A 22,568-nucleotide genomic window follows, 5' to 3' on the forward strand; every position below is an offset into this window, starting at 1 on the left:
GTTAAAATGTCACGCCACAATGGAAAATTTTTCAATGGGAAAAGTCCCAAAATCTCCATTAGTTACAAGATTTGGGATTGAGATTTTTATAAATATAGCTTCAATCCTGGGAACCCTCCCACCAGGAAAAAAATTCAACGAAATCTATTATATTTAAAACTTTTTCATTTTTAATGACATTGTTAACAAATTTGCATGTCTTTTTATAAATTATTATCAAAACTGATGACAAAATTCTTAAAATGTTGCATTTTAGAGACAAAATTTCGGTAACTAATGGAAATTTGTGGATTTTTCCCATCGAAAAATTTTCCATTGTAGCGTGACATTTTAACCACCCTGTACATATATTTCTTTTTCATGTTCCAAAGTCAAGGTTGAGTCATATTTGCACCACAATTTGCACAATATTTGCAAAAACGAGACGAGGTTAGGGTCCTAATTTTAATCCGGCCAACGGTATCTCAATCTCGGCAGCTTTGGGTCTTTGTTGACTTTGCAAGCAGAAAATCATCTCTTATCAATAATTCACGTGAGGTAATTGGGGTTGGTTATCAATGGCGCTGATAAGCTTACAACTTACGAGTGTATGAGTAATCACGTCTTGATAAGCATTTATGGGGCATAATTCTCGTCATCCGCAGCTTTTACGTCACTATTTATCTTCCTGACATTATAACCCCTTTATAAATAATTAACATGATTCCGCCCATTGATAATCATAACAATGTGAATGATGATAAGACCTTATCCTATGCCAACTCATACCATGCTGAACCACAAAATATTTGCATATTTACTTGCATATTTATTAGTCACAGATTTATTTTGAGCGAGAAAAATAGTGATTTAAACCTATTTTCTACTTTTGTTTGACAGGTCGTCATTTAAACCGGGGAAGGATGCGTCGATAAGCAACGTGTGACTTGTCGATAAGAAGAATTCGGTACACTTGCCCTCAAAAATTCGTGACTTTTTATAAATTTTTCTCCTAAATATCTGGTCGGATTTTCTTCTTGAAAGATATGGTGGTAAGGGATTCGATAACTTTACACTTGACCTTTGACTATGATAGCCTTTGACCTCTTACAGTGGCCCTGGATCCGCTCTCTTTGTCCGTGTTGTCCCTTTTCGAAAGGAAAAGATGATTTGGGGAGGTCTCGTTTGAGGAGGATTTACATCGGTTCCGTGCCCGTGTTGGGGGACGATGACGCCCCGGAAGACATGGGCGGTCGGGGTTCCGTCGGGTCGTCGGAAGCTCCACCAAGTCATAATAGTCAAAGACGTAAATCTCGACTGGACAGGATTTCCTCGCAGTCATTTTCCGATATGGATTACAATCCTGGATTGACGACGAAAGTGGAAAATCCGGTCATCCCGGTCAGAAGGCAGTCAATTATGGCAGGGGATTTAAGAATACCGCCGAAAAATGTGTTCCCGAATAATGAAGTGACATCGTCTAGGGTAAAAATTTGACAATTGTTGGTCATTGTTTAAAATCTGGCTAAAAATGTGCACATTTTTTCCTTATTCCAGTACACGCTCTTATCCTTCTTCCCGAAAAATATATATGAGCAGTTTCGTCGTATTGTGAACTTTTATTTTTTGGTCGTTGCCATTATTCAGGTGGGTTTTTAGATGGTAAAATGTATAAATAGTGAATGAGTAATTTGACCTTTGACCGTACAGAGTGTCACGAGCAGTCCTGTGTCTCCAGTGACGTCGATCGCCCCACTCGCATTTGTCGTAATCGTGACAATGATCAAGCAAGGATATGAAGACTGGTTGCGACACAAGGCGGACAATCTCTTTAACAACAGGCCAGTCAAGGTCATCAGGGACGGTGTCATTGAGGTGAGTGAGGTCAAAACTTGACCCCAGATTGATTTTATTCGTGTTTTGTTGATGGGTACCGTAACCTGGATGGCGTCACACGTGCATCTCTTTTGTCCAATCTAATTTATAAAATTAAATTTGCAAATAATTTGCATAATAAAATTTGCACAATAATGATTCCAGCTAATCCACTCCCGCGACGTGAAAGTAGGTGACATCGTAAAATTAGAAGGTGAAGAACAAGTCCCCACGGACATCGTTCTCCTCGGCTCTTCCGACGAGTTCCAACGCTGCCTCCTCAACACGGCTAATCTCGATGGAGAAACCTCCCTCAGGGTAACCTCCCATCTAACCCCATCTGACCTCTCACTTGACCTTTCACACTAGTCACTTTCTTCCAGATGCGCTACGTGCCCGCCGGTCTGCCCCATTTCCGCGACGAATCCGACTTCCTCACCCTCGATCTCATCGTCGAATGTGAAGAAGCCTGTGAAGATTTGTACCGTTTTAATGGCAATATTCTCATCCCACCGGAACTTCCTAGGCAAAACTCTTCTCTGGGGACGATCTTCGAAACGGTGACCTCTGACCCCGCCGTCGACCCGCAATCCGTCGTACCTCCCACTGAAGCACCGCCACTCTCCTTTTGTCACGCGCTCCAATTTTCCCACCCCCCACAACAACATGACACCACGACCCACAAGGCAACTCCTCCTCAGGCCGTCCCAGAGGTCAAATTCACCCCCTCAACGACGGGAAAACAGAGGCGCATCGGGATCGCAGAGTTCAACATGATCTTTCTCGGAATGGAGAATGTCATCTTGAGAGGGACCAAGGTCAAGAATACGGATTTTATTTATGGCGTAGTCGTCTACACCGGGCCGGACACGAGACTGGCGAGGAATTCGAAACAAACTGCGCCCAAGTTTTCTACGGTGGAGAAGTAATTTGAATAATTATGGAATTTTTTTACGGGGGGATTAATTTTAATTTATTATTATTTGGACAGAACGGTGAACAAATATTTGTACGCTTTTATACTGATTTTGCTGGTTCTGGTCATAACGGCGACGTTGCTGTCTCTCTTAGTCAATTGGGTCGGGGTGAATGGAGGTAAAGTTGACCTTTGACCTGATGTATAATGATAACTTTAATTTATTAGCGATTTGACCTTAGAAAATCCTTGGTACCTTGAAAAAACGGAGGAACAAACTACATGGGGCTACTATTTTCAAACTTTCTCCTCCTTCTTGATCCTGTTTAATTATATAATTCCGATCTCGCTCTATGTCACGATGGGTGAGATAAGATAACCTACAAGGTCACATAGGTCAAAGGTCGATTAATTTCTATTTCCTCTGCAGAGATGCAAAAGTTTATCGGGTCCAAATTTTTCGTCTGGGATGAAGAAATGAGCACCGAAGCTGGCGAACCTCCACTTTGCAATACTTCCGACCTCAACGAGGGTAAGAAATTGGCACTGATTTGCACACTTTATTACTCTTAATTCTGGTGGAAATCTACATAAATGTTTGAAAAAATTCTAAACATTTGTAAAAATTTTGTTTGAAATTGTTCAAAAAAAGTTACATTTTTTAATTTGCTAATTTTTCACGCCAATATGAAAATTTTTATAGTCTGGGTTAATAAATTCTTATACAGATCCAGTTCCTTTGCTACGGGAATAAGTTTCCCATTGCTTTAAGATTTGCACTCTATAATTTGCAAAATTTATGAAAAATTAAAATAAAAATCGTCAGTAAAATTTGCACATTTTATGTAATTTTTTTTTACTTTAGAACTGGGTCAAATCGAGTACCTCTTTTCCGACAAGACTGGCACGCTGACGGAAAATGTGATGAAAACTCGAATGTTTTCCGTTGATGGGCGAATCTACGAGGTGGACGACGCCCCCGGACCGACCGGAAGTGGTGGGCGCGTCGCGGGATTATTCGTGCGCGACGAGGAGGACCAGAGCAAGCGGAGTTTCGTCTCGATAACCCCGGAGGAAGACGCCTTGCTGGATTTTTGTCGCGTGTTGGCTCTCTGTCATTCCATTCAAATTATGCCAAAAAGACGGCCCAGTGTCGAAAGTGGAAATCCGACCGGATTTGACTTGTTCTTGAAGAGGAGGAAAAAGAAGATTTCGAGCAAGGTGAAAAATGCGAATTCGTTGTTTGCCATTGGAGCAAAAAAGGGAGGGGACGATGTCCCCGCGGCGTTGCAATTATTGGGAGGAAATTGGGAGTTTCAGGGAAGTTCGCCGGATGAGAAGGCGCTCGTGGAGACGTGTGTGCAGTGAGTGGAAATTTGCAATATTGGTGGGGAAACTTTGAAATTTATAAGAGGCAATTTAAATTAAAATGTGGTTTTGTTGGAAAATTATACAAACTTTGTAACTGACAAAAACTTATGGTTATTTAATAACATACAAACTGAGGAGTTACAATTACTCTTGAGTTACTCTAACTTACACTTTCTTCCACTTACTTTTAGACTCAACGTTTGTTACGACGGTGAAAAAGAGGAGTTCATGTCGGTCAACGTTTGCGGACAAGAGGAACGCTACAAACGCCACATGATGTTCGAGTTCGACGCGGACCGGAAATGTATGAGCGTCATTGTCGAAAATGAAGCAGGCGACATTTGGATCATGACGAAAGGCGCAGAGACTTCCAGTAAAAAAAATTGCATATTTTTTTGCATACTCATGCAGAAACCAGCGTGAATTTTTGGTTTAACTTTTCAGTAATCCCACGCTGCGACACGGGCCCTATCCAACTAGTCAATAAGCATGTGCTCACCTTCGCCATGGTACATATATAAGCGAATATATAAGCGACATATATAAGCGACTGCCTTTTTAAATTATTGACTTTGACCTTTGACATCTTTAGATGGGATACCGTACCCTGGTCATTGCGCGCCGTCGCCTCACTAGAGCCGAACTTGACGTATATCTTGGTCGCCTCCGCGCCGCGCGCCGCCTCGTTGAAAATCGGGACGAAGTAATGAAGCATATTTACCGCGATGTGGAGTCCCACCTTGAAATTTTGGGCGCTACTGGAGTCGAAGACCAGCTGCAGGAGGGCGTCGTTGAAACGTTGCATTCACTCGGCGCGGCTGGAATCAGAGTTTGGGTAAATTTTTGGTTGGAATTTTGGTTTCTGAGTGGAATCTTGGATTTTGATCTCTGACTTTTTGTTTAAAATTTTGATTTTGATTCAAAATTTGTCCCCATGAATAATTAGGTGCTGACTGGTGACAAGGTGGAGACCGCGACCGCCGTGGCTTACTCATGCGGTTTGATGACCTCTTTTTCCAAACAGCTCGTCGTCACAAAGTTCACGGAAAACGAGGCAGGCACGTTGACCGAGCGGTTGCGCCAATTCGACGCTGAAATGGCCCCCGACGACAACACGGTGCTCATCATGGACGGAGAAACGATGGAGATTGCGCTCAGATATTGTCCCGAAGACCTCTGTTCCGTGGCGATGAAGAGTTTTCGTGTCGTGTGTTGCAGGATGACGCCGCTGCAGAAGTCACAGGTCGTCAAAATGGTGAAGGATACGCCGAGCAAGCCCGTCACTGCGGCCGTTGGCGATGGAGCGAATGATGTCGCGATGATTCAGGTACGTAAAATTCAATAATTTGATTACTAAAAGACTTGTTTTTGTGGAGTAACGTATTTTATTTTCGATTTAGGAGGCGCATATTGGGATTGGTGAGTGGGAGAGAGTTTTCTGAAAAATTTTGGATTTTTAGTTTTGATTTTTTTTGGGTGGAATTTTGATTTTGATTTTTAAGTGCAATTTTGATCTTTCCAGTGTCATGTTTTGATTTTTGAGGTAAAATCAAAATGTCGCTCTTACGAAAATCCTTAATTTTTTGCAGGAATAATTGGGAAGGAGGGACGGCAAGCCGCCCGTTGCGCGGATTTCGCCCTAGCGCGCTTCGGTTTTCTGCAGAAAGCGATCCTAGTTCACGGTCACTGGTACTACGTCCGCTTGGCGAATCTGGCGAACTACTTTTTCTACAAAAACATCATCTTCGTCATCCCGCAAGTCTTGTACTGCTTCTCGTCCGGCTTCTCCACGCAGGTCAGCCCCCAAAAACATCTCTGGCTAACAAATAATTTGTGAAAAGCTTGCCAGAAAGTTATGTTCAATTTATTTTTAAAATCCTAATTTACTTTTTCACAGCCCCTCTTCGACTCGATCTTCCTGATGATGTATAACATATTTTATACGGCGTTTCCCATCCTGATTTACGGTCTGATGGAGCAACCCCACTCGTCGAGGACGCTGCAGGAGCACGCATATCTGTACAAAGACATCACGTCGAATCGACTCATGACGCCCACGGTGTTTCTCAAGTGGCTCATTTTCGCCATCTGGCACGCTTTCGTCTGCTACTACACCGCTCTCTACGCCTGGCCCGCATTCCACCCGCTCCACGATATTTCCACGTTCGGAACACTCGTTTTCTCCGGCATCGTGGCGGTAGCAAATATGAAGGTACGTTCAAAAACCAGAGAAAAATTAGAGTTTTTTAATATGATGACATGATAACAAATTCCAACAGGAAATACAATAAATTTTCCATTTGCCGAAGCGCACACCAAAATTCATCCCTTGAGTTACCCAAGACAAGTTTCAAGGAAAGCTTGTGGCAATTTAATAATTGTTAAATTTGTGAAAAAAATGGTATTTCTTAACGCCGGTCGTAAAAAAATAGGAATTACTTTTTACAAACAGAGTAATAGATTAAGTATAGACAGGGGAGATTTGAGTTTTGAAATTTGAGTTTTTTTAGAAATATGTTTTTTGGAAAATGTGTTAGTTTCTGGAAAATCATTCTCCAAGAATTAGAATTTTTAGACAAATAAATAAATACAATAAATATTAACATTTTCAAAATTATAAGCATATAGTTTTTGTTAGACAGATTTTCACCTCAATTTTGTGGAAATATTTTTCTCCAAAGTATGAAAATTATTTCTGTTCAATTTATTTCAAGATTTCTCCCCCAATTTTTTAATAGAATTTGCTAGGAAAAATAAAAGCCATGTCCCCTCAATTTGTTTGAAATAGTTCCATTATTTTTTTCAGCTTGCAGTCGAAACCGTGCATATTTCGTGGATTTACATCTTCTCACATGTCGTCTCCTATCTGGCGTACTTCACTTTCTCCGCCGTCTACTCGGAAGTCGATCTGTAAGTAAATTCTCACCCCCTGCCGTGACCTTTGTCGACCTCAAAGCAACATTCTTTTTCTTCCAGAACATTTGTCTGGATAGATCCGAAACAATTCCGTTCCGTGTTCTTTACTCTGATGGCAGTCCCCGTTTTCTGGGTGGTCATGGTTCTCGTCACGTCGACCGCCATTATTCCCGACATTATTTGGAAAGGGGTCGAAGGCAGTTGGACTTCGGTGACGAAATTCTTCCGCTCTTTTCCCAAGGTGAGTACAACGCGATTTTTGACTTTTTTTGCTGAATTTGCATAACTTTCTCTGCTTCCTTTTTCCTATTTCTACAATGTCTGTCTGCTTTTTTCTACAAATTTTAAACAGTTCGGACGCCCCACGGCAAGTTCAAGGACGCTCCAGAAGTCGACATCGCAACAAAATAAAGCAAAGTGACATGACCTCGACGTAGGAGCCATCAATTGAAAAAGCTGAAATTCTTACTAATTTAAAAACTGCACTAATTTTCGCCTAAAAATCTGAAAATCTTTTTGTCTGTCAAAAACTATTGAGTAAACAAAAAAATTGTGGATAAAAATTATATTGAATTTTGTAACAGAGAATAAAATGGGGCCGTGGTAAAGGTCAAGGTGACGATGAAGGTAAAGGAGGATGGCCAAGTTTACGCCAATTCGCACCGTTTTCGGCCTCTACGAGAAAACAGAATGGAACTGAAAATGGAATGTCAAACGACACGCTTAATTCGTACCTTTAAACTTGTGATAGAAGGAAGAAAGGGTTGCAAAATTGGGACAGAAATTCGCGAATGATATACTTTTTTGCACAAAAATATTTTGACTTGACTCGTTACTAATTTGCGCCATAGTTATGGAGTAAATTGTCAGCGAAGAGGTTGTCTCACAATCTGTGATTATGTTTTGTCGTATGACACATATTTAGTAAAATATTCGTCATATTGCAAAAAGCAGACTGGATTATTCATTGCCAAATCAGGAAAAAAAGCATGCTATATTATGTAACAATTTCAGGAATAACTTTATTTCGCAAAATTCAGAATAAATTAAATTAATAAGTTAATCTTTAATTTAATATAATTAAGAAAATATGCTAAATATTAAATTTTATATTTTTTTAATCAATAAAAAATGTTCCACTGAAAAAGAAAAGAGAATTTTGACATGAAAATGCATGCATAAATGCATGGCATGATTTTTACCCCAGTTTCAGGTACTCCTTTGCTTTATAGACTCCAAGGACCTCATCAACATTATCGAAAACCATGTCCTTGATTTTCAGGGTTTATCATCTCCATCCCACGTGGAAACATACCACGTGCATACTTTGCTGAGGGAACGCAATGTAATTCTACATGATCCGATTCAAATACGGAAAGATAGTCGAAAATTAAACAAACGGAAGGAAATTGGTGAATGAGTAATTTGTGTATTATTTTACGAAATTCTGCCAAAAATTTGGTAAAAAAACGGTTCAAAAAATTGTTAAAAGTTATCTTTGAAACCTGTCAGGTTTCACCGACACTTTGTTTTTGCATCATTTTTCATGGTGAGTTATATGCATCTTTTAGATATGAAAATAAGGGATATATTATAAACACTGCTTAACTCGCTAAAAGACAAAACTAATTTATACGATAACATAAGAGTGGGAGTAAAGAATGCGTTTTGCAAAATTTATGATGGATAGGACATGGGACACATTTTTCATGTGAAGTGTGCATTTTGAGTAAAGTTTGGGCGTGACGGAATTTTGATGGGATGCCATCAACTGCAAAACCACCTTCCGGTAATTTGCATATAAAGGAAACTCTTTCTCTGCAATGTACATACTTACATGCATTGCAAAATCTAGATCAAGATTCTGGTCGCAATTTCGCAGTATTTTCTTATTCTATAAAAATAATTGCGTAAAATAATGCACTGTCCTTTTCATGAAATTGCTCAATCACGCATTTCCTCCCATCTTTTTTATTTTCAATTGTCTTCCGCATTTCAATCGAATCATGGAGAAATACTTACATACAACATATGCAAAAATTATTGCGTATTTAGAGGTGGTCACTATTTACATATTTACGCAATTTATATCTTGGCTTAATTATTTACTTAACTATTTAAGGAGCAAGAATTGTATAGAGTTTTACAGTGCAGTTTTTATAAGCAGTGAAGTCAAAGATAAAACCATCTGCAACTTAAAATAAGTTCAAATCAAAATGATACAAACGTCAAGTTTAATTTGCATCCTTGTGGTAAGTTTGTAAATTTTGAGAATTTTACAAATTTCGAAAACTTTGTAATAGTGCTAAAAAATTGTGCAAAAATTTGTGTACAATAAATTTAAACTTGTAATGCACTTTACTCGCTATGAAATTATCCCTTGCAGATCGTCCAAATTTGTGTGCATACCAGTGCTGCAAAGCTGGACAATACAATTCATGCAAAATCATTATCCACCAAGGATGAAAAACAGCAAGCCCGATTTCTCGGCCTTGGATTCGGCTCTGATATCAGTTTAGGAGTCGGAATTTCGAAATATGGTGACCTTGGAGTCGGCAATCCGTACCATCATCATCATGAACACGGTCACTACTACCCGGGTCACGGTTTTGGTCACTCTGGGGCCGGGTATTATGGAGGTCATTATGACTATCCGAACCAATTTTTCTCCGGGTATTTTCCTCCTCACCACCACCACCACTTTGGAGGAAGAGGTTACCACCACTATCAACAACAACATTACCATCACGGTAATGCTGGAATTTCGCCATTTTTCGCTGGTGGATTAGGATCCCTGGCCAGTTTCGGGTTAGGTCTGGGCGGAGGTGGTTACTCGTTTCATAAATAATTTAAAAAATTGTTATCAATTAATTAATGATTACCAATTAATTAAATAAAAATACAATTTAATCAACAAATTTTGGTCTTCAATTTCTCGAGAAATGCATAAAAGTTATTTTACATACAAATTTTGCAAAACTGTCAGCCTTCCTGTGCTGGGAATAGAGCCAAGTGGGAGCTGGAAATAACTGCCACTAAAGCTATCGTCATAATATTTCTTAACTCATTTATTTTAAATTGGACATTGCGAAAATATTGATATTTCAAATAAAATCGTGCTTACATTAATTCCCGGAAAAAAATAATGCTGTAAAATGCATGGATGTATGTATGATATAGGTCTATGTATACATGTATAAATGATAGTTGTGTGTATTTAATTTTTGCAAAGTGTGCAGAAAAATTTTTACGATTATTAATGGTTCAAAGAAACTCTTACGAGCCAAATGCATATAAACATGAGCTTAAAACGTTCCTAATTAACACTTAAACCAAGCACAACGCGTTCTGAAAGCATACAAATGGCATAAAAAGTTTGGCAATGTTATAAAAAAGTTGCAAAGCGAAGTAAAAAGTGGCAAAAATTCTTTCCCGTGCCGGGAATCGAACCCGGGCCGTCCCGGTGAAAGCGGGAAATCCTAACCACTAGACCACACGGGAGAGCTAGTGATGGAAGCTCCTCCAAAATCTGGCTTTACTCTGTCTCCCATTCTCCCAAATGTATGAATTTGTTAGCAAACTCCATGCAAAATTTTTGGCATGGCGAAGGATGAGTCAGTCAATGAGCTGCTTTTATTGGACTTTTAACGCAAAAAGATCAATATCTGAGTAAGCATTTAACATGCTGTGACCCAGAAAGACGAGGAGAAATCATTCAAAATAATTCTTCACGTGATTTTTGACTTTTTTGCTGAATTGATTTTTGATTATTTTATAAATGTAAAGAATTTGTAAATTCATGCAAAAATACTGTAAACCTTTGGCAAAATGTTAATGTACTCACTGGTTACCGTAAATCTAATTACACACCAATTAATAAATTAGTAGATCCTGATAATACTGTAATTTATGATACCCCTAATACTATCAATGATGCACTTGCGTCACATTTTGTTGTAACCTCAGATAATTTAATTCCTGAACATACTGTATTAGAAGAGATTACACGTTATGAGAATATTTACAATAACTCTGAATCACCTGACAAATTTGAATTAGTCACTGTTGAGGAAGTGAATAAGGCTATTTCAGACACAAAGAAAGATAGTAAATCAGACTTTTTTGTACCTTTATCAATTCTCAAGCGCTGCTGCAATGTAGTTTCCTTTCAAATAGCTATTCTATTTAATATAATATTCACTAATTGTAAACTGCCCCACGATTTTAAAACAACATATGTAACTCCTATATATAAAGGGAAAGGTCCGCGTTTGAGCCCATACAGCTATAGACCAATAAGCTGTTTAATCACATATTGTAAACTATTCGAGAGAATACTTTTCCATAGAATACAAATTAGATTAGAATCGAAACTTTGTAATCAACAACACGGTTTTAGGACAAATCGGTCATGTCATACAGCCGTAACTGAATTCTCAAATTTCATTTATAAATCGTTAGATAATCCGAATACTAAATGTGTAGCTATTTATTTCGATGCGAAATCTGCATTCAATAGTATTGACAGATCTCTATTAATTAAAAAGCTAATGTTTAAGTACAAGTTACACCCCATATATATTAAAACAATACATAATTATGTTAGCGATACATTATTTAGATTTAAAAATAGTGATAAATACTATATTAATTCTACAGGTATAATTCAAGGTGGTACGATCGGACCTGTTGTTTACGGAGCTTATCAGGACGATATCGCTGAAATAATTACATTGCCGTTCTTATTATATGCCGATGATCTCGTTGTGTATATTGCAGGAACAGATTTGGACTTATTATTACAAACACTGAAAGACCAAGTAATTCGTATTCAACAATGGTACACTGACAATAACATGACATTAAATTACGAAAAAACTAAATACCAAATTTTTCATAAAAGTAGAGACCCCATCCCGGACAAGTATGTAAACTCGCCATTGGTGCTAGATAGTGGTCATATTATCGAGCAAGTTTCTTGTTTTAAATATCTTGGGGTGGAACTTGACTCGACACTGAGTTTTAAACAACACTTTGAGTCAGTAAGTAAGCGTATTTCCGGTAATCTAGGTTACTTATATGGGTTGAAGCGATATTTAAGTGAAAATGTAATGACGGTTATGATGAATAGTCACATACATTCTATTGCAGATTATTGTATTGACATATGGGCGACATTAACTACTCCACAACTTGACACTATACAACGAAAAGTTGACAATTACCTAATAAATTTTTATTTGCCCATTATTGCGAAAAAAGCTCGTATCCGCAAATCTCGACACTACAAAGACCTCAGACATAAGTTAAGTATAGTAGATTTACGATCAAAGTGTAATATGTTAACAATAACGGAGAGAAGAGACCTTTTTCTACTTAAGTATGCGTTTAAGAACCTGGCACATCTTAAATCTGTATCCTCAATTAGACGTACATTTCCTCTGTTAGCTGTTCCCAGTACTAAAACGACTTTCTCCCAGAAAAGCATAAATTATCGAGCTATTAAGCTATGGAACTCGCTGCCGCGTGACTGGGAAGATAACATAACTTATCCTAAATTTGTTGAGTTGAGTCGCGAATGGATAATTTCTAGACGCAAGGAAGAATATATTTACTATTAATTTTAGTTGATAATTAGATACATGCTTATATATAGAGAATTAGCTTATAGTGTCACGGATTGTAAACCAGTTTGTATTTAACTGATATTTAATGACACATGAATAAAGGATATCAAATCAAATCAAAATGGTATTTTTTTGCTGGATTGAGTTTTAATGTGTCTTTATGAAATTGGATTTGTTTTATTGCGATTTGTGTGTGGGTGAAATGATTTTTATTTTATTTTTTAGCAAATGCGACTTTTCAGCGCCTTTTTAGCCCGAGTCAGGGCTTATGGAACCGTCATGTCCGTCCGTCCGTCCGTCCGTCTGTCCGGCACGATAGAGCCAAAACGGCTGAACCGATTGACTTGAAATTTTTACCATATGTATATTGGACAAAGTTAGGAAACGAGTTCGAAGATGGGCCAAATCGGTCAAGTGGTTGACCGGTGGGGGTCATCGGAGTGGGTGGGGTATTATGCACCAAAATTTCAAAATTGTCGTAGAAAGCTGAAATTTGGTACAGAGGTTGCTAATGCCTCCTAATAGATAAAAATGAAATCAAGTTGGAAAAATTTTCATCTGGAGGGACCCTGGAGGGTGACCCATACCGATTTTTCAAAATTGTCATATCGAGCTGAGATTTGATACACAAGTTGCGTGTGGGTCTTAATGGAAGAATATGAAATGACATTTGTAAAATTTTTATCTGGAGCGACCCTATGGGGTGACCCATACCGATTTTTAGAAAGTGGTTGAAAAAGATGAAATCCAGCACGGTGATACTTAATGGCTCCTTATGAAATAATATGAAGTTAAAAGTTTGCAAAATGCAACCAGAGTGACCCTGGGGGTGACCCATACTGATTTTTCGAAATCTTCATATCGAGCTGAAATTTGGTATGGAGGCTGGACTATATGCAACTTAGTATGTATTTCAATTCAGACAAGAAGCGGACTCGGACTTATCGAGTCAAGGACTCTGTCCCTGACTCGGGCTATATGGAGTCTGCACTGTAGGTTTTTTATTTTTTGCAATGATAAATTTTTTTATGAAATGAGATTGTTTGTTGAATTAGGTTTTGATTAAATGAGATGAGATTTTTGAATGGAACGTTTTTCGAGTTTTGTTTGTGAGAGATTTCTATGTTGAATTGTTTTTGATCGAGCGAGATTAATTTATTGGAATGTTTCTACACTTTTAAGAAGCCAGATAATTTTCTGAAAAGATTTATTATTTTTAACCTTAGAGTATTTAATAATAATATCTAGAGTGGAAAAGCCCATGGTAAATTTTGGAAATAACAAACTTTTTTGTTCCGATACAGACCAAAATAAGGGTGCAATAATTTTTGCATAACATATAATGTCGCATAGTTTAAAAAAAATCATTTTCTCCCCATTTTGAGCGAAAAATGGTGACCGGAAAAGGGCGAAAAATAGAATTTCATCAAAAATCCTAATTTTTGCATGATTTTTTATGAAACTATGTGACATTGTTGTTATACACAAAATTATTGCACCCTTATTTTTCTGAGGTGAGGAAAGTAACCAAGGGCTACCCTCACGACAGAAAAGCGCATGGTTACGGCGAAGCCAAGGTATGCTTTCAAGACAGGGTCCTAAAACTTCCGCCACGGCCACAGCTCGAACGGTTGAATTTAGTGAAAAATTGTTGAAACAAAAAAATCAGACAATTACGAAATCTAGTGTCTTTTCATCTTTCTCGTGACGAAAGTCTAATATTACAAGAATTTTAGGATCTTCGCAACTTTAAAATGAACCGGAAATTCAATTTTACCATACAATACAATGATCATGCCGGCTATTAATTTTATTGTGCGGGCACTGATTACGCACCATTTAGGATACGTTCGAGCAAAATCGGTTGAAAAATGAGAAACTTTTGATGGAGGTATCTGCAGCCGTTTAAGCTGCTTAATCGCATATGATAATTGCACCTTACCTATCTTATTGCTGTTGGTAACCAACAAAAAAATTCCAACCCAAAAACCAGAAAATAAAACTACATTTAAAAAACAGCATTCTTCGGTGAGGGTGCGACTAAAAACTTTTAAACAAGAGCATTGAACAAATTTTAAAGTTTAATATTACCAACTTTTGCCTCACCGTGGGTCCAAAATGATTTTGAATTTAAATAAATGGCCACGGTGAGGCAAAAGTTGGTAAATATTAAACTTTAAAATTTGTTCAATGCTCTTGTTTAAAAGTTTTTAGTCGCACCCTCACCGAAGAATGCTGTTTTTTAAATGTAGTTTTATTGTCTGTATCGGAACAGAAAAAGTTGTTGATTTTGGGGACTTTTCTACTCTAGTTATTATTACTAAATACTCTAAGTTTTTAACGATTACATATTTAATACGATAAGTCCATAATACTGAACCAACAAGAAATTGGCACTAATAATGCGGCCAGCACAAATTTTAATTCATTCCTCCCTGACAAGCCTTTCCCCTCAGAGGACGACGGTTCAGGCTGAAATGTACTCGGCGTCGTACTCGGCGTCGTACGAGTGGTCACAGCGGGGTCAAATTGACATACAAAATTTAAAATTCCAGTGCATGGGACCCCACACCAACGCCACGTCAAGTTTCTCCTTCCTTCCAAACAGTGTTCTACATTAGGTGCCCTACAATTTGGCCCATTTTCGAAATTACTCCACGACATGGGAACATTATTCGTTTCCCATTTCCAAATTCCGTCCGTTACACGGGCACCAAGCCAAAGCGTGCCTGTGAAATAGAGAATTATGAAAAAAATTATACAAAACGTAAGTAGCGAATGTATAGTGCTTATAGTAAATATTATCATGAAATAACTTCATGGCGTGACTTTTTGATCTGCAAGGTAACAATTCCGGCTTCCTTTATAGATAGGTTAGGTAAGACGATAAATTGCGAAAATCCATACAAACAAATTATGTAAAATGTGAAAACATGTTTACGCGAAAACATGTGCATGCGTTCTAGATTTTGAAAAATTTAGTAAATCTCGAATTCGGTTGAAAAATTGAGATTGTCAATAACTTCAAAATTAAATAAATACAAATTGTTCCGTCAACCTTAACCTAACACCCTTCTTCTGCTTAATACAAAATTATCTTAACATGCGACCACTTTTCTCACCCGTAAAGTCTTGAGTGATTAAGAATTCCCTTAATTTATTGTCCAATTCTGGATTCATCGGTGTTACAAGACCACCACCAAGTCTATTACATTCCTCGAACGCTGCTAGCCAATTGTTCTAGAAGAAATTTGTTACTAATTTTATTCATATTGATTAATTTAGCATCATTTAACGTGCATACGGTAGAATTCATAAGCACGTATGGGGCAAAAGGTGGCGGAGTTGTTGTCAGAGTTGTGGTGGTCAAAGTGGTTTGGATTGTTGTGGGGGTCGTGCTTATCGGCACAGGGGTCGTTGAGGTACTTATCGTTGTCGCCGAGGTTGAAGTACTTATCGACACAGGGGTCGTGCTTGAAGTACTTATCGGGACCACAGTCGTGGTGGAGGTGCTTATCGGTCTCGCCGTCGTGGTAACCACTGTCGTCGTGGGGGTGGTGATGGTGACCTCACATTCAAATTGACACACGAATGGCAACTCTGTGTCACACTGCCTCCCACACCAGTCCCAGCCTGGCTCCGTTTCCGACGGCGTCCTTCCCTCCAGACAAACCTCGGCCGAGGTGGAATCGCAATTTGCCTCGTTCCTAAAATTACTCCAAGACATAGGAACATTGTTTGTTTCCCAGATCCATCTGCCTCCAGTGACACGAGCACCAAGCCATATTCTTCCTGAGAGTAAAGAGTTATTGACCTTTGACCTCAGTTTGTTCACATTAATTCGTGTTTAGTACCGGTAAAATTTTGCACGACTAAAAATTCTCTCAAATTGTCGTCCAGTTCAGGATTCATCGGTGCGACGAGACGACCTTCAAGTTGGTTGCATACGTTGAATGCATTCAGCCACCTTACCTGTTTGTAGAGTTTTGTCATTATGGATAAGATCAAGTTGCTTATCAATATTCAGTTTTACTCGCAAGTTTTAGAAACATACCGGAGAATTAATGAGCACGTACTCGAAACAGGTATTTGTAATTTCATTATTAACCGAGTTACTCTTCCCTGTAAGGAAATTAGTTGTCTAATAAAATTTTGTAGCTTTGCAAAAATTCAATATTTGACCTGTGACCTATCCTAAACCTCAAGGTCAAGGGGAGGTCACAGATTAAGACTCAACATGTTATGTGCAATGTTTAAAAATCCATGTTATGATTTTTACCCAGTAAGAAGGACCCGATTAGAAATGCAAATTTCAAAATTTGACCCATTTTTGTAAACAGGTTTTTACTACTATAAATATCAACAAATTCCGGAGGTAGATGCTCCAGTGTTATTTTGACCTTATTTTTTTACCAATTTATCAGCCAGTTCTTGTGTCAGAGACTGCGTGGGACGAACGCAGGAGGAGAGAGGGTTATGTATTTGTAATGACCTTAGATCACATAAATATTACTCATTTTTACAGATTAAGTGGGATTTAGGAGTGGATTACATTTCCGCGCAATCTTATCGCACGTACGATAATAAACCTTTAATTTCCGAACCTTTAACGGCATAGCGTTTAATTACATGGATGGATATGAGCCGATAATAAATCTACGCTGGGTATCATTTATTTATGTAGGCAAATTCCGGTAAGTGTGTCACCCCCATGAATTCATGGAATTGGAATTTATTACGTTACATATGGATAAAGGTGAGGGTGTGACTTATCCTGGCGATAAGTTTTATAATAATCAGAAATTAATGCGTACTATTGTGATTATTTGCCATGATTTGTTCCCGAATCAGCCCCAGGTTTACTTTCGTGTAAATTTCCATGAAAAGAGAATTTTTTGCCAAGTTTGTACGTCGATTTGTAAATATTTCAAATATATTTTTTGCCAAGTTTGTACGTCGATTTGTAAATATTTCAAATATAACGAAATAAATGAAGTTAATAGGTTTGATATTTACTCGCAAAAAACATAAGTATGAAAACAATAACGAAGCTAATAAAACTTTTTGAAATTTTTGCAGCATTGTTTGATGAAGTCTAACGAGGGAACGTTTTTGGGTGTCATGAGTTGATTCATATTAGTTTCAAATGGTTGTAAATTTACGCAAATAGATCTATGCATGTCAATTTATATTAATTGACATTGAACATCATCATTTACAAAAAAGATATGCCATTTCATTTTCCAATGAGAAAAATGATAATAATTTAATCAGAAATTTAATAAATCGAAATATCTGCACAATTTCTGAAAATTTCTTGCGGACCGCATCCAAATCCTTGGGTCCCATCGTCACAATCGCCCCACAAGTTTCCTAATAATGGAATTTATAATTATTAAATATTTCCACGATTCAAATTTTCACAAAATTTTTCAGAAACATATTCACCCGTTTCATAGTGCCACCGGAGAACGCAAGCGTCACAGCGAAATCCTTCTGGTAATCGGTACGTCATGTCATAAATGCCAATGCCTTTATCCACAATAAACTTTTGACCGGAACCGTTGCTCTGTTCGAGGGTCAGACTAAAACATTCGTTAGTTTCGATCGAGCCACGATTGGCGAGTTGGCAAATGCTGAATTCGAAATATCCCATGTGATAAGCTTCGAGGTAGATTTGGATCGGAATTTCCTGGAAATTTATAAAAATTTCAGATTAAAATTCATTGAAAAATTCTGATAAGAAAATATGGTAATTATTTTGCTTACCTGTCCCGCAGTATAATTTGCGGTGATAATACCTTGCCCGAAATACCCGGTATTTTCATGATGTCGAGGCGCCCGCTCGGCCCAGTCGTCCCCGCAAGGCCCGCAATTTCCGCCGTTATTGTAATATTGTTTCTGAAAGTGGGCAAAATTTCAGGAAAATTTTAAAATTCAAAGTTTTTGACAGAAATAAATGAAACTCGTTTTCTGAAATTTTGGTAATCTTACAATAAATCCGCCGCAATATAGTTCTCGATCGTTCCAATTTTCTCTTGGGTTGTAGCTCGCAAATTTGGGATTTCTCCAAATGGATGCCCGGTTGAGGGGGATTAGCATATTTCCATGAGGTTCCACACCCCCAATGGCGATGACGACGAGGAGGGCGAGAACTGCAAAATTACTGTTTGACGTCATTATTAAAGCGATGAGGATGATCCTTTAATCACAATTAAACCACTTTGCTTGCAGTGTATTTATGTAGGTGAAAATTATCAAGGTTACAATTATTATTTGTAAATCCACTTTAGTTTTCGAGTTTATCATGTAATAAAAATTATGCCGAACAGTTAATTTAAGCGTAAATAAAAATTATATTTATGTAAGTCAGTCACTCAGTTAAGCTGATTTTCAGATAAAAACTCCTAATTCCACACAAGTGGATAATCCGTTAATTGTGTGTGAGTTATGTACATACACAAGCCGTTAATCCATGCAGATACATGTGTAGATTATTCACCTACATATTTACATAGGTACGTAATTTGCATAATTATATTAATGTACGTGTTGCTAAATTTTGATGCGCAGGTAAGTATTTATTTGTTGATTTGAAAGTTTTTGAGCCTAAAAGCCGACCTCCGGCTGGGCAAGCTGGATAATCCAAGTTATGAAAATTACAATTACCAGTGGATTAGTAAAGGTTGCGTTATATAAGTTCAATTATAAATTCGGGTAAATTTATTTTCAAGGATTTTTAAAAGCCCAACTTGAGAGTAAATCCGATGATTTAGTTCGTTATAAGATCTATGCGGGGGATTTGTGGGATTTATTTATTATAAATCCATAACTTGACTTGTAAGCGAGATGCGGCAGGGCTTATGGAGTCGTTGTGACTGTGTGTCTGACATTAGCGAAAAGTTATGTATTGTGAAAAAAGTCCAAATATGTATTTAATATTTACAAAAAAATGTCAAAATACAAAAATATGAATTTTTCGTCAAATTTATGTTTTTACTTCAATGCACGAAATATTTTCTACTTAAACTTTAACATCTACATAAAATTTGAAAAAGTAGACAAACATATTTTGCGAACAATAATTAGGAAATTGGTATTTATGAAAACGTAAAAAAATATATTTTGAAATTTTTTAGTGATCCGAAAATAAATAAATATTTAGAAATGAAAACAAATAATCATTGTATTTATCTGATTACATTTGTGTTCTTACATATTCTTCAAAAATAAAATATGGCGTTGTATAATTTCATAATCATTTCACAACTCCATTTATCTAGATTCCAATCTATTAAAAACAAATATTTCTTAAAACCATCAAAATGTTGATAAACGTGTATATTTCTTTTAAATAGTCGAAATATATAGACTTATTTTCAAATAATAAATGGATCATTATTTATATAGCTTTATATACATAAATAGCTGAAATATTTTTATGTAAGCCACTAATATTCAGAAAAATTTCTTAACATATAATGAAAAGTATTATGAAATGAGTTGTGGATTAAATTTCACGTCGGGCATCAAATCAAAATGATATGTAATTAATTATTTATTTTACAGTATTAATCTGTAGAATAGTATGCATACATAATTACATAAGTAATTCGACTTACAAACACTCGGGCTGTGCGAAGCCATACCCAGCACATTTCTAGAGTGGATTTTCATTAGTTTATTTATCTCCACTTAATCCCTGACTTTACTCCTGAAATAATTTGATTGACCCACTAATCCTAAGACCGACTGACGTGCGTATTAGGGGAAAAAGGGGTATAAAAGTTCGGAAATGGGCAGAACATTTTCATTCACTCGTCTCCAACTGAAAAGCCTTCAAGAAAATACAAAAAATAAAAAAACATTATCAAATTTCGAAATGAATTCCATCCTTGCTATCGTTCTCTCCATTGGGGCGCTGAGCTTCGCACACGCTGCCGCCGCTCAAAAAGATATTCCCGGTAATTATTTGATAACTAATAAGTAATAATTTTTTTATTGATGAGAAGTTAACATTTTTCATGAAAATATTTAATCATCATATCATAGGATTCAAATATCTCGGTACGTCTGAGGTGCAGCAATCTGGGATTGGAATTAACGGAGTTGGAATAATGGCGTCTTATTACCTTTCACGAGATTCCGTATGTTTTCTTTACATTTTTGTGGTTAAGTTTCTTAAAAATGGGAAACCGGGACATTTGGCAAAATATTTTCGGAAATTTTGCCATTTTTCGGTACCGTTTTTACAACGAATTTTTTGCATAGATTAGCAATTACAATACTGCAAAATGGCACAAAACGTGTATTAATACCTAATTTTTGACGCCCTACTTAATTGACATTCCTAAAAACTTATAGGCCAACTGGGTCACCGCCTTCTCAAACTGTAACGACATTGGAGGACGTTTGGCATACCCGATGAATCCTGTCGCCAACGACGAGCTGCGACGTTTCCTTGTCGTGGAAGATTTAAGAGGTTGGTTTATCTTCTGTTGTGACATTTGCTGATTTTATTTTAAATTTGCATATTGAATTTTCACAGCCAACGCGTGGATTGGGGCAAGGTCAACGGGGACAAATTGGATTTGGGAGTCTAACTTCAACACAGCGATGTCTTGGTCGAGTTGGGCGTCTGGTTGCGGTACCGGGTACAACGCTTGCGGATATTTCATCTCCAATGGAGGAACCTGGTGCCACGCGGGTTGCTCAAGCACCATGTCGTACATTTGCCAATTTTAATTGTACAAACATTAATTCATTACTTGTCATGCAGAGAAAGTTAAATAAAAACCTGTTAAGAAACATGGGTATTTTTTATTAATCGATAATTTTCAAGAGTGATTGCAGAAATTGGAAAAAGCTTAAAACTATTGTTTACTGATTTTTTATCTGTGTTGACAAATTTCAAGAATGTTTGAAGTAAATAAAATATTATTTTCCTATATAAACGATCCAACAGAGTAACATATTTTTAAGCATTTTGAATATTTACTGCAGACAAAACTGGAATTCTTTCAAAAATGCTACAACTTTCTCTTTCCCCGAAAATTTGTCCAAAAAGTGCTAAAAATTGCTTGTTTTTGGCGTTATTTTGCTTTGTAACTTTTTTCAAAGTCAATTTGGAGATAATAATCTAAATGTGTGTACTGTTTGTTTTAAGAAACTTTTCCGATTCTTTTTTTGCTACGGAACTACGAAATGCCTATTTCACTTCATTAAAAGTTCAAAGCTTGAAATATTTAATAATTGACGTAGAGGTTTGTCTAGAAACTTCTATCCATTTTGTTTCTTTTTACTACAAATTTGTCCAATAGTTGTAGTCTTAAGATGAACTTATGATAATTTCTTATCAACTTCTGTAGAAATCACTAAAAACTTTTAGATCCAAAATATTACAAAAATAAGCGTACAAATATTTATCTGGCCAATGTTCTCTGGAAATTTTCCCAGCTAGTGAAACAAGTTTTCCGTGGGCAAAATTATGGAAATTGATCGAAAAAGACACTCACGCCAATATTTAACTAAGGCGCAAGTTACCAAGGGCAAACGTAACTTTTGAATCAGAAATAAATAGTTTTTAAAAAATTCCGAAAAACGTGTCTAAAATTTTCGCAAACCCACATCAAGATAATTCAGGGAAAGATAGTAAAATGGTTTTCGACTTCTCAACGTTGACACTCTTGGTTCTTATTTTGAGTTTGTCACACCTGGCGACGAACGTTAAAGCTACCGCCCCAATTCTGGACGGTCCTTGTAAGGATGTCATCTTAGGTCCCGGAATTATCAGGCTGCATCCCAGGTCAAAGTATGTCTTCCGATATGGACAAGATATCGACCCCATGAATACGTCGCCGACCACGACGCCATTGCCGGCGTCA

General features: G+C 37.2%; 5 protein-coding genes and 1 non-coding gene across 6 annotated transcripts; 3 read left to right on the top strand and 3 right to left on the bottom strand.

Moving 5' to 3' along the window:
• The first annotated feature begins 740 nt into the window (after positions 1-740).
• On the top strand, positions 741-8,086 carry LOC110858842 (probable phospholipid-transporting ATPase IF). The gene is made up of 20 exons (XM_035858845.1): positions 741-1,031; positions 1,093-1,464; positions 1,537-1,626; positions 1,690-1,854; positions 2,020-2,172; positions 2,238-2,779; positions 2,846-2,949; positions 3,013-3,135; positions 3,201-3,302; positions 3,636-4,134; positions 4,333-4,514; positions 4,586-4,650; positions 4,734-4,976; positions 5,088-5,468; positions 5,542-5,560; positions 5,731-5,936; positions 6,039-6,353; positions 6,948-7,051; positions 7,118-7,298; positions 7,642-8,086. Exons 1-20 carry the CDS (start codon positions 1,026-1,028, stop codon positions 7,795-7,797), a joined length of 4,008 nt encoding a protein of 1,335 aa, XP_035714738.1. The 5' UTR covers positions 741-1,025; the 3' UTR covers positions 7,798-8,086.
• An 864-nt stretch (positions 8,087-8,950) lies between these two features.
• LOC110858843 (pupal cuticle protein Edg-91) lies at positions 8,951-9,969 on the top strand. The gene is made up of 2 exons (XM_022107730.2): positions 8,951-9,309; positions 9,444-9,969. The coding sequence occupies exons 1-2, from the start codon at positions 9,274-9,276 to the stop codon at positions 9,903-9,905; spliced, it is 498 nt and encodes a 165-aa protein (XP_021963422.1). The 5' UTR covers positions 8,951-9,273; the 3' UTR covers positions 9,906-9,969.
• A 517-nt stretch (positions 9,970-10,486) lies between these two features.
• Trnae-uuc lies at positions 10,487-10,558 on the bottom strand. The gene has a single exon. It is a non-coding gene; the product is annotated as a tRNA-Glu (tRNA).
• A 4,346-nt stretch (positions 10,559-14,904) lies between these two features.
• Positions 14,905-17,126, bottom strand: LOC110858844 (mucin-2). The gene is made up of 6 exons (XM_022107731.2): positions 16,964-17,126; positions 16,739-16,806; positions 16,539-16,656; positions 15,989-16,476; positions 15,807-15,924; positions 14,905-15,413 (listed from the first exon to the last, which is right to left on the bottom strand). Exons 1-6 carry the CDS (start codon positions 17,010-17,012, stop codon positions 15,037-15,039), a joined length of 1,218 nt encoding a protein of 405 aa, XP_021963423.2. The 5' UTR covers positions 17,013-17,126; the 3' UTR covers positions 14,905-15,036.
• Positions 17,127-17,934: 808 nt separating this feature from the next.
• Positions 17,935-18,879, bottom strand: LOC110858845. Its single transcript, XM_022107732.2, has 4 exons — positions 18,679-18,879; positions 18,454-18,585; positions 18,133-18,376; positions 17,935-18,057 (listed from the first exon to the last, which is right to left on the bottom strand). The coding sequence occupies exons 1-4, from the start codon at positions 18,862-18,864 to the stop codon at positions 17,963-17,965; spliced, it is 657 nt and encodes a 218-aa protein (XP_021963424.1). The 5' UTR covers positions 18,865-18,879; the 3' UTR covers positions 17,935-17,962.
• Positions 18,880-20,512: 1,633 nt separating this feature from the next.
• Positions 20,513-21,509, top strand: LOC110858800 (lithostathine-1-beta). Its single transcript, XM_022107686.2, has 4 exons — positions 20,513-20,648; positions 20,737-20,831; positions 21,049-21,166; positions 21,233-21,509. Exons 1-4 carry the CDS (start codon positions 20,567-20,569, stop codon positions 21,427-21,429), a joined length of 492 nt encoding a protein of 163 aa, XP_021963378.1. The 5' UTR covers positions 20,513-20,566; the 3' UTR covers positions 21,430-21,509.
• Positions 21,510-22,568: the final 1,059 nt, after the last annotated feature.

Source organism: Folsomia candida, unplaced genomic scaffold, assembly GCF_002217175.1.
Source record: "Folsomia candida strain VU population unplaced genomic scaffold, ASM221717v1 Fcan01_Sc022, whole genome shotgun sequence".
Lineage (NCBI taxonomy): Eukaryota > Metazoa > Arthropoda > Collembola > Entomobryomorpha > Isotomidae > Folsomia > Folsomia candida.

Excerpts from the sequence above, each read along its gene's own strand:
- LOC110858842 (XM_035858845.1), top strand. Across the intron at positions 3,136-3,200 it reads CTCGCTCTATGTCACGATGG|AGATGCAAAAGTTTATCGGG; the intron begins GTGAGATAAGAT and ends TTTCCTCTGCAG. Across the intron at positions 5,937-6,038 it reads CGTCCGGCTTCTCCACGCAG|CCCCTCTTCGACTCGATCTT; the intron begins GTCAGCCCCCAA and ends ACTTTTTCACAG.
- LOC110858843 (XM_022107730.2), top strand. The coding sequence starts at position 9,274 with ATGATACAAACGTCAAGTTTAATTTGCATCCTTGTG. Across the intron at positions 9,310-9,443 it reads GTTTAATTTGCATCCTTGTG|ATCGTCCAAATTTGTGTGCA; the intron begins GTAAGTTTGTAA and ends TATCCCTTGCAG.
- LOC110858844 (XM_022107731.2), bottom strand. The coding sequence starts at position 17,012 with ATGGGTCAAATTTTGAAATTTGCATTTCTAATCGGGTCCTTCTTACTG. Across the intron at positions 16,477-16,538 it reads AGTCGTGCAAAATTTTACCG|GAAGAATATGGCTTGGTGCT; the intron begins GTACTAAACACG and ends CTTTACTCTCAG. Across the intron at positions 15,925-15,988 it reads ACGTGCTTATGAATTCTACC|AACAATTGGCTAGCAGCGTT; the intron begins GTATGCACGTTA and ends AATTTCTTCTAG.
- LOC110858845 (XM_022107732.2), bottom strand. The coding sequence starts at position 18,864 with ATGACGTCAAACAGTAATTTTGCAGTTCTCGCCCTCCTCGTCGTCATC. Across the intron at positions 18,377-18,453 it reads CAAATTATACTGCGGGACAG|GAAATTCCGATCCAAATCTA; the intron begins GTAAGCAAAATA and ends ATAAATTTCCAG. Across the intron at positions 18,058-18,132 it reads CCGGTGGCACTATGAAACGG|GAAACTTGTGGGGCGATTGT; the intron begins GTGAATATGTTT and ends TTCCATTATTAG.
- LOC110858800 (XM_022107686.2), top strand. The coding sequence starts at position 20,567 with ATGAATTCCATCCTTGCTATCGTTCTCTCCATTGGGGCGCTGAGCTTC. Across the intron at positions 20,832-21,048 it reads ATTACCTTTCACGAGATTCC|GCCAACTGGGTCACCGCCTT; the intron begins GTATGTTTTCTT and ends AAAAACTTATAG. Across the intron at positions 21,167-21,232 it reads TGTCGTGGAAGATTTAAGAG|CCAACGCGTGGATTGGGGCA; the intron begins GTTGGTTTATCT and ends GAATTTTCACAG.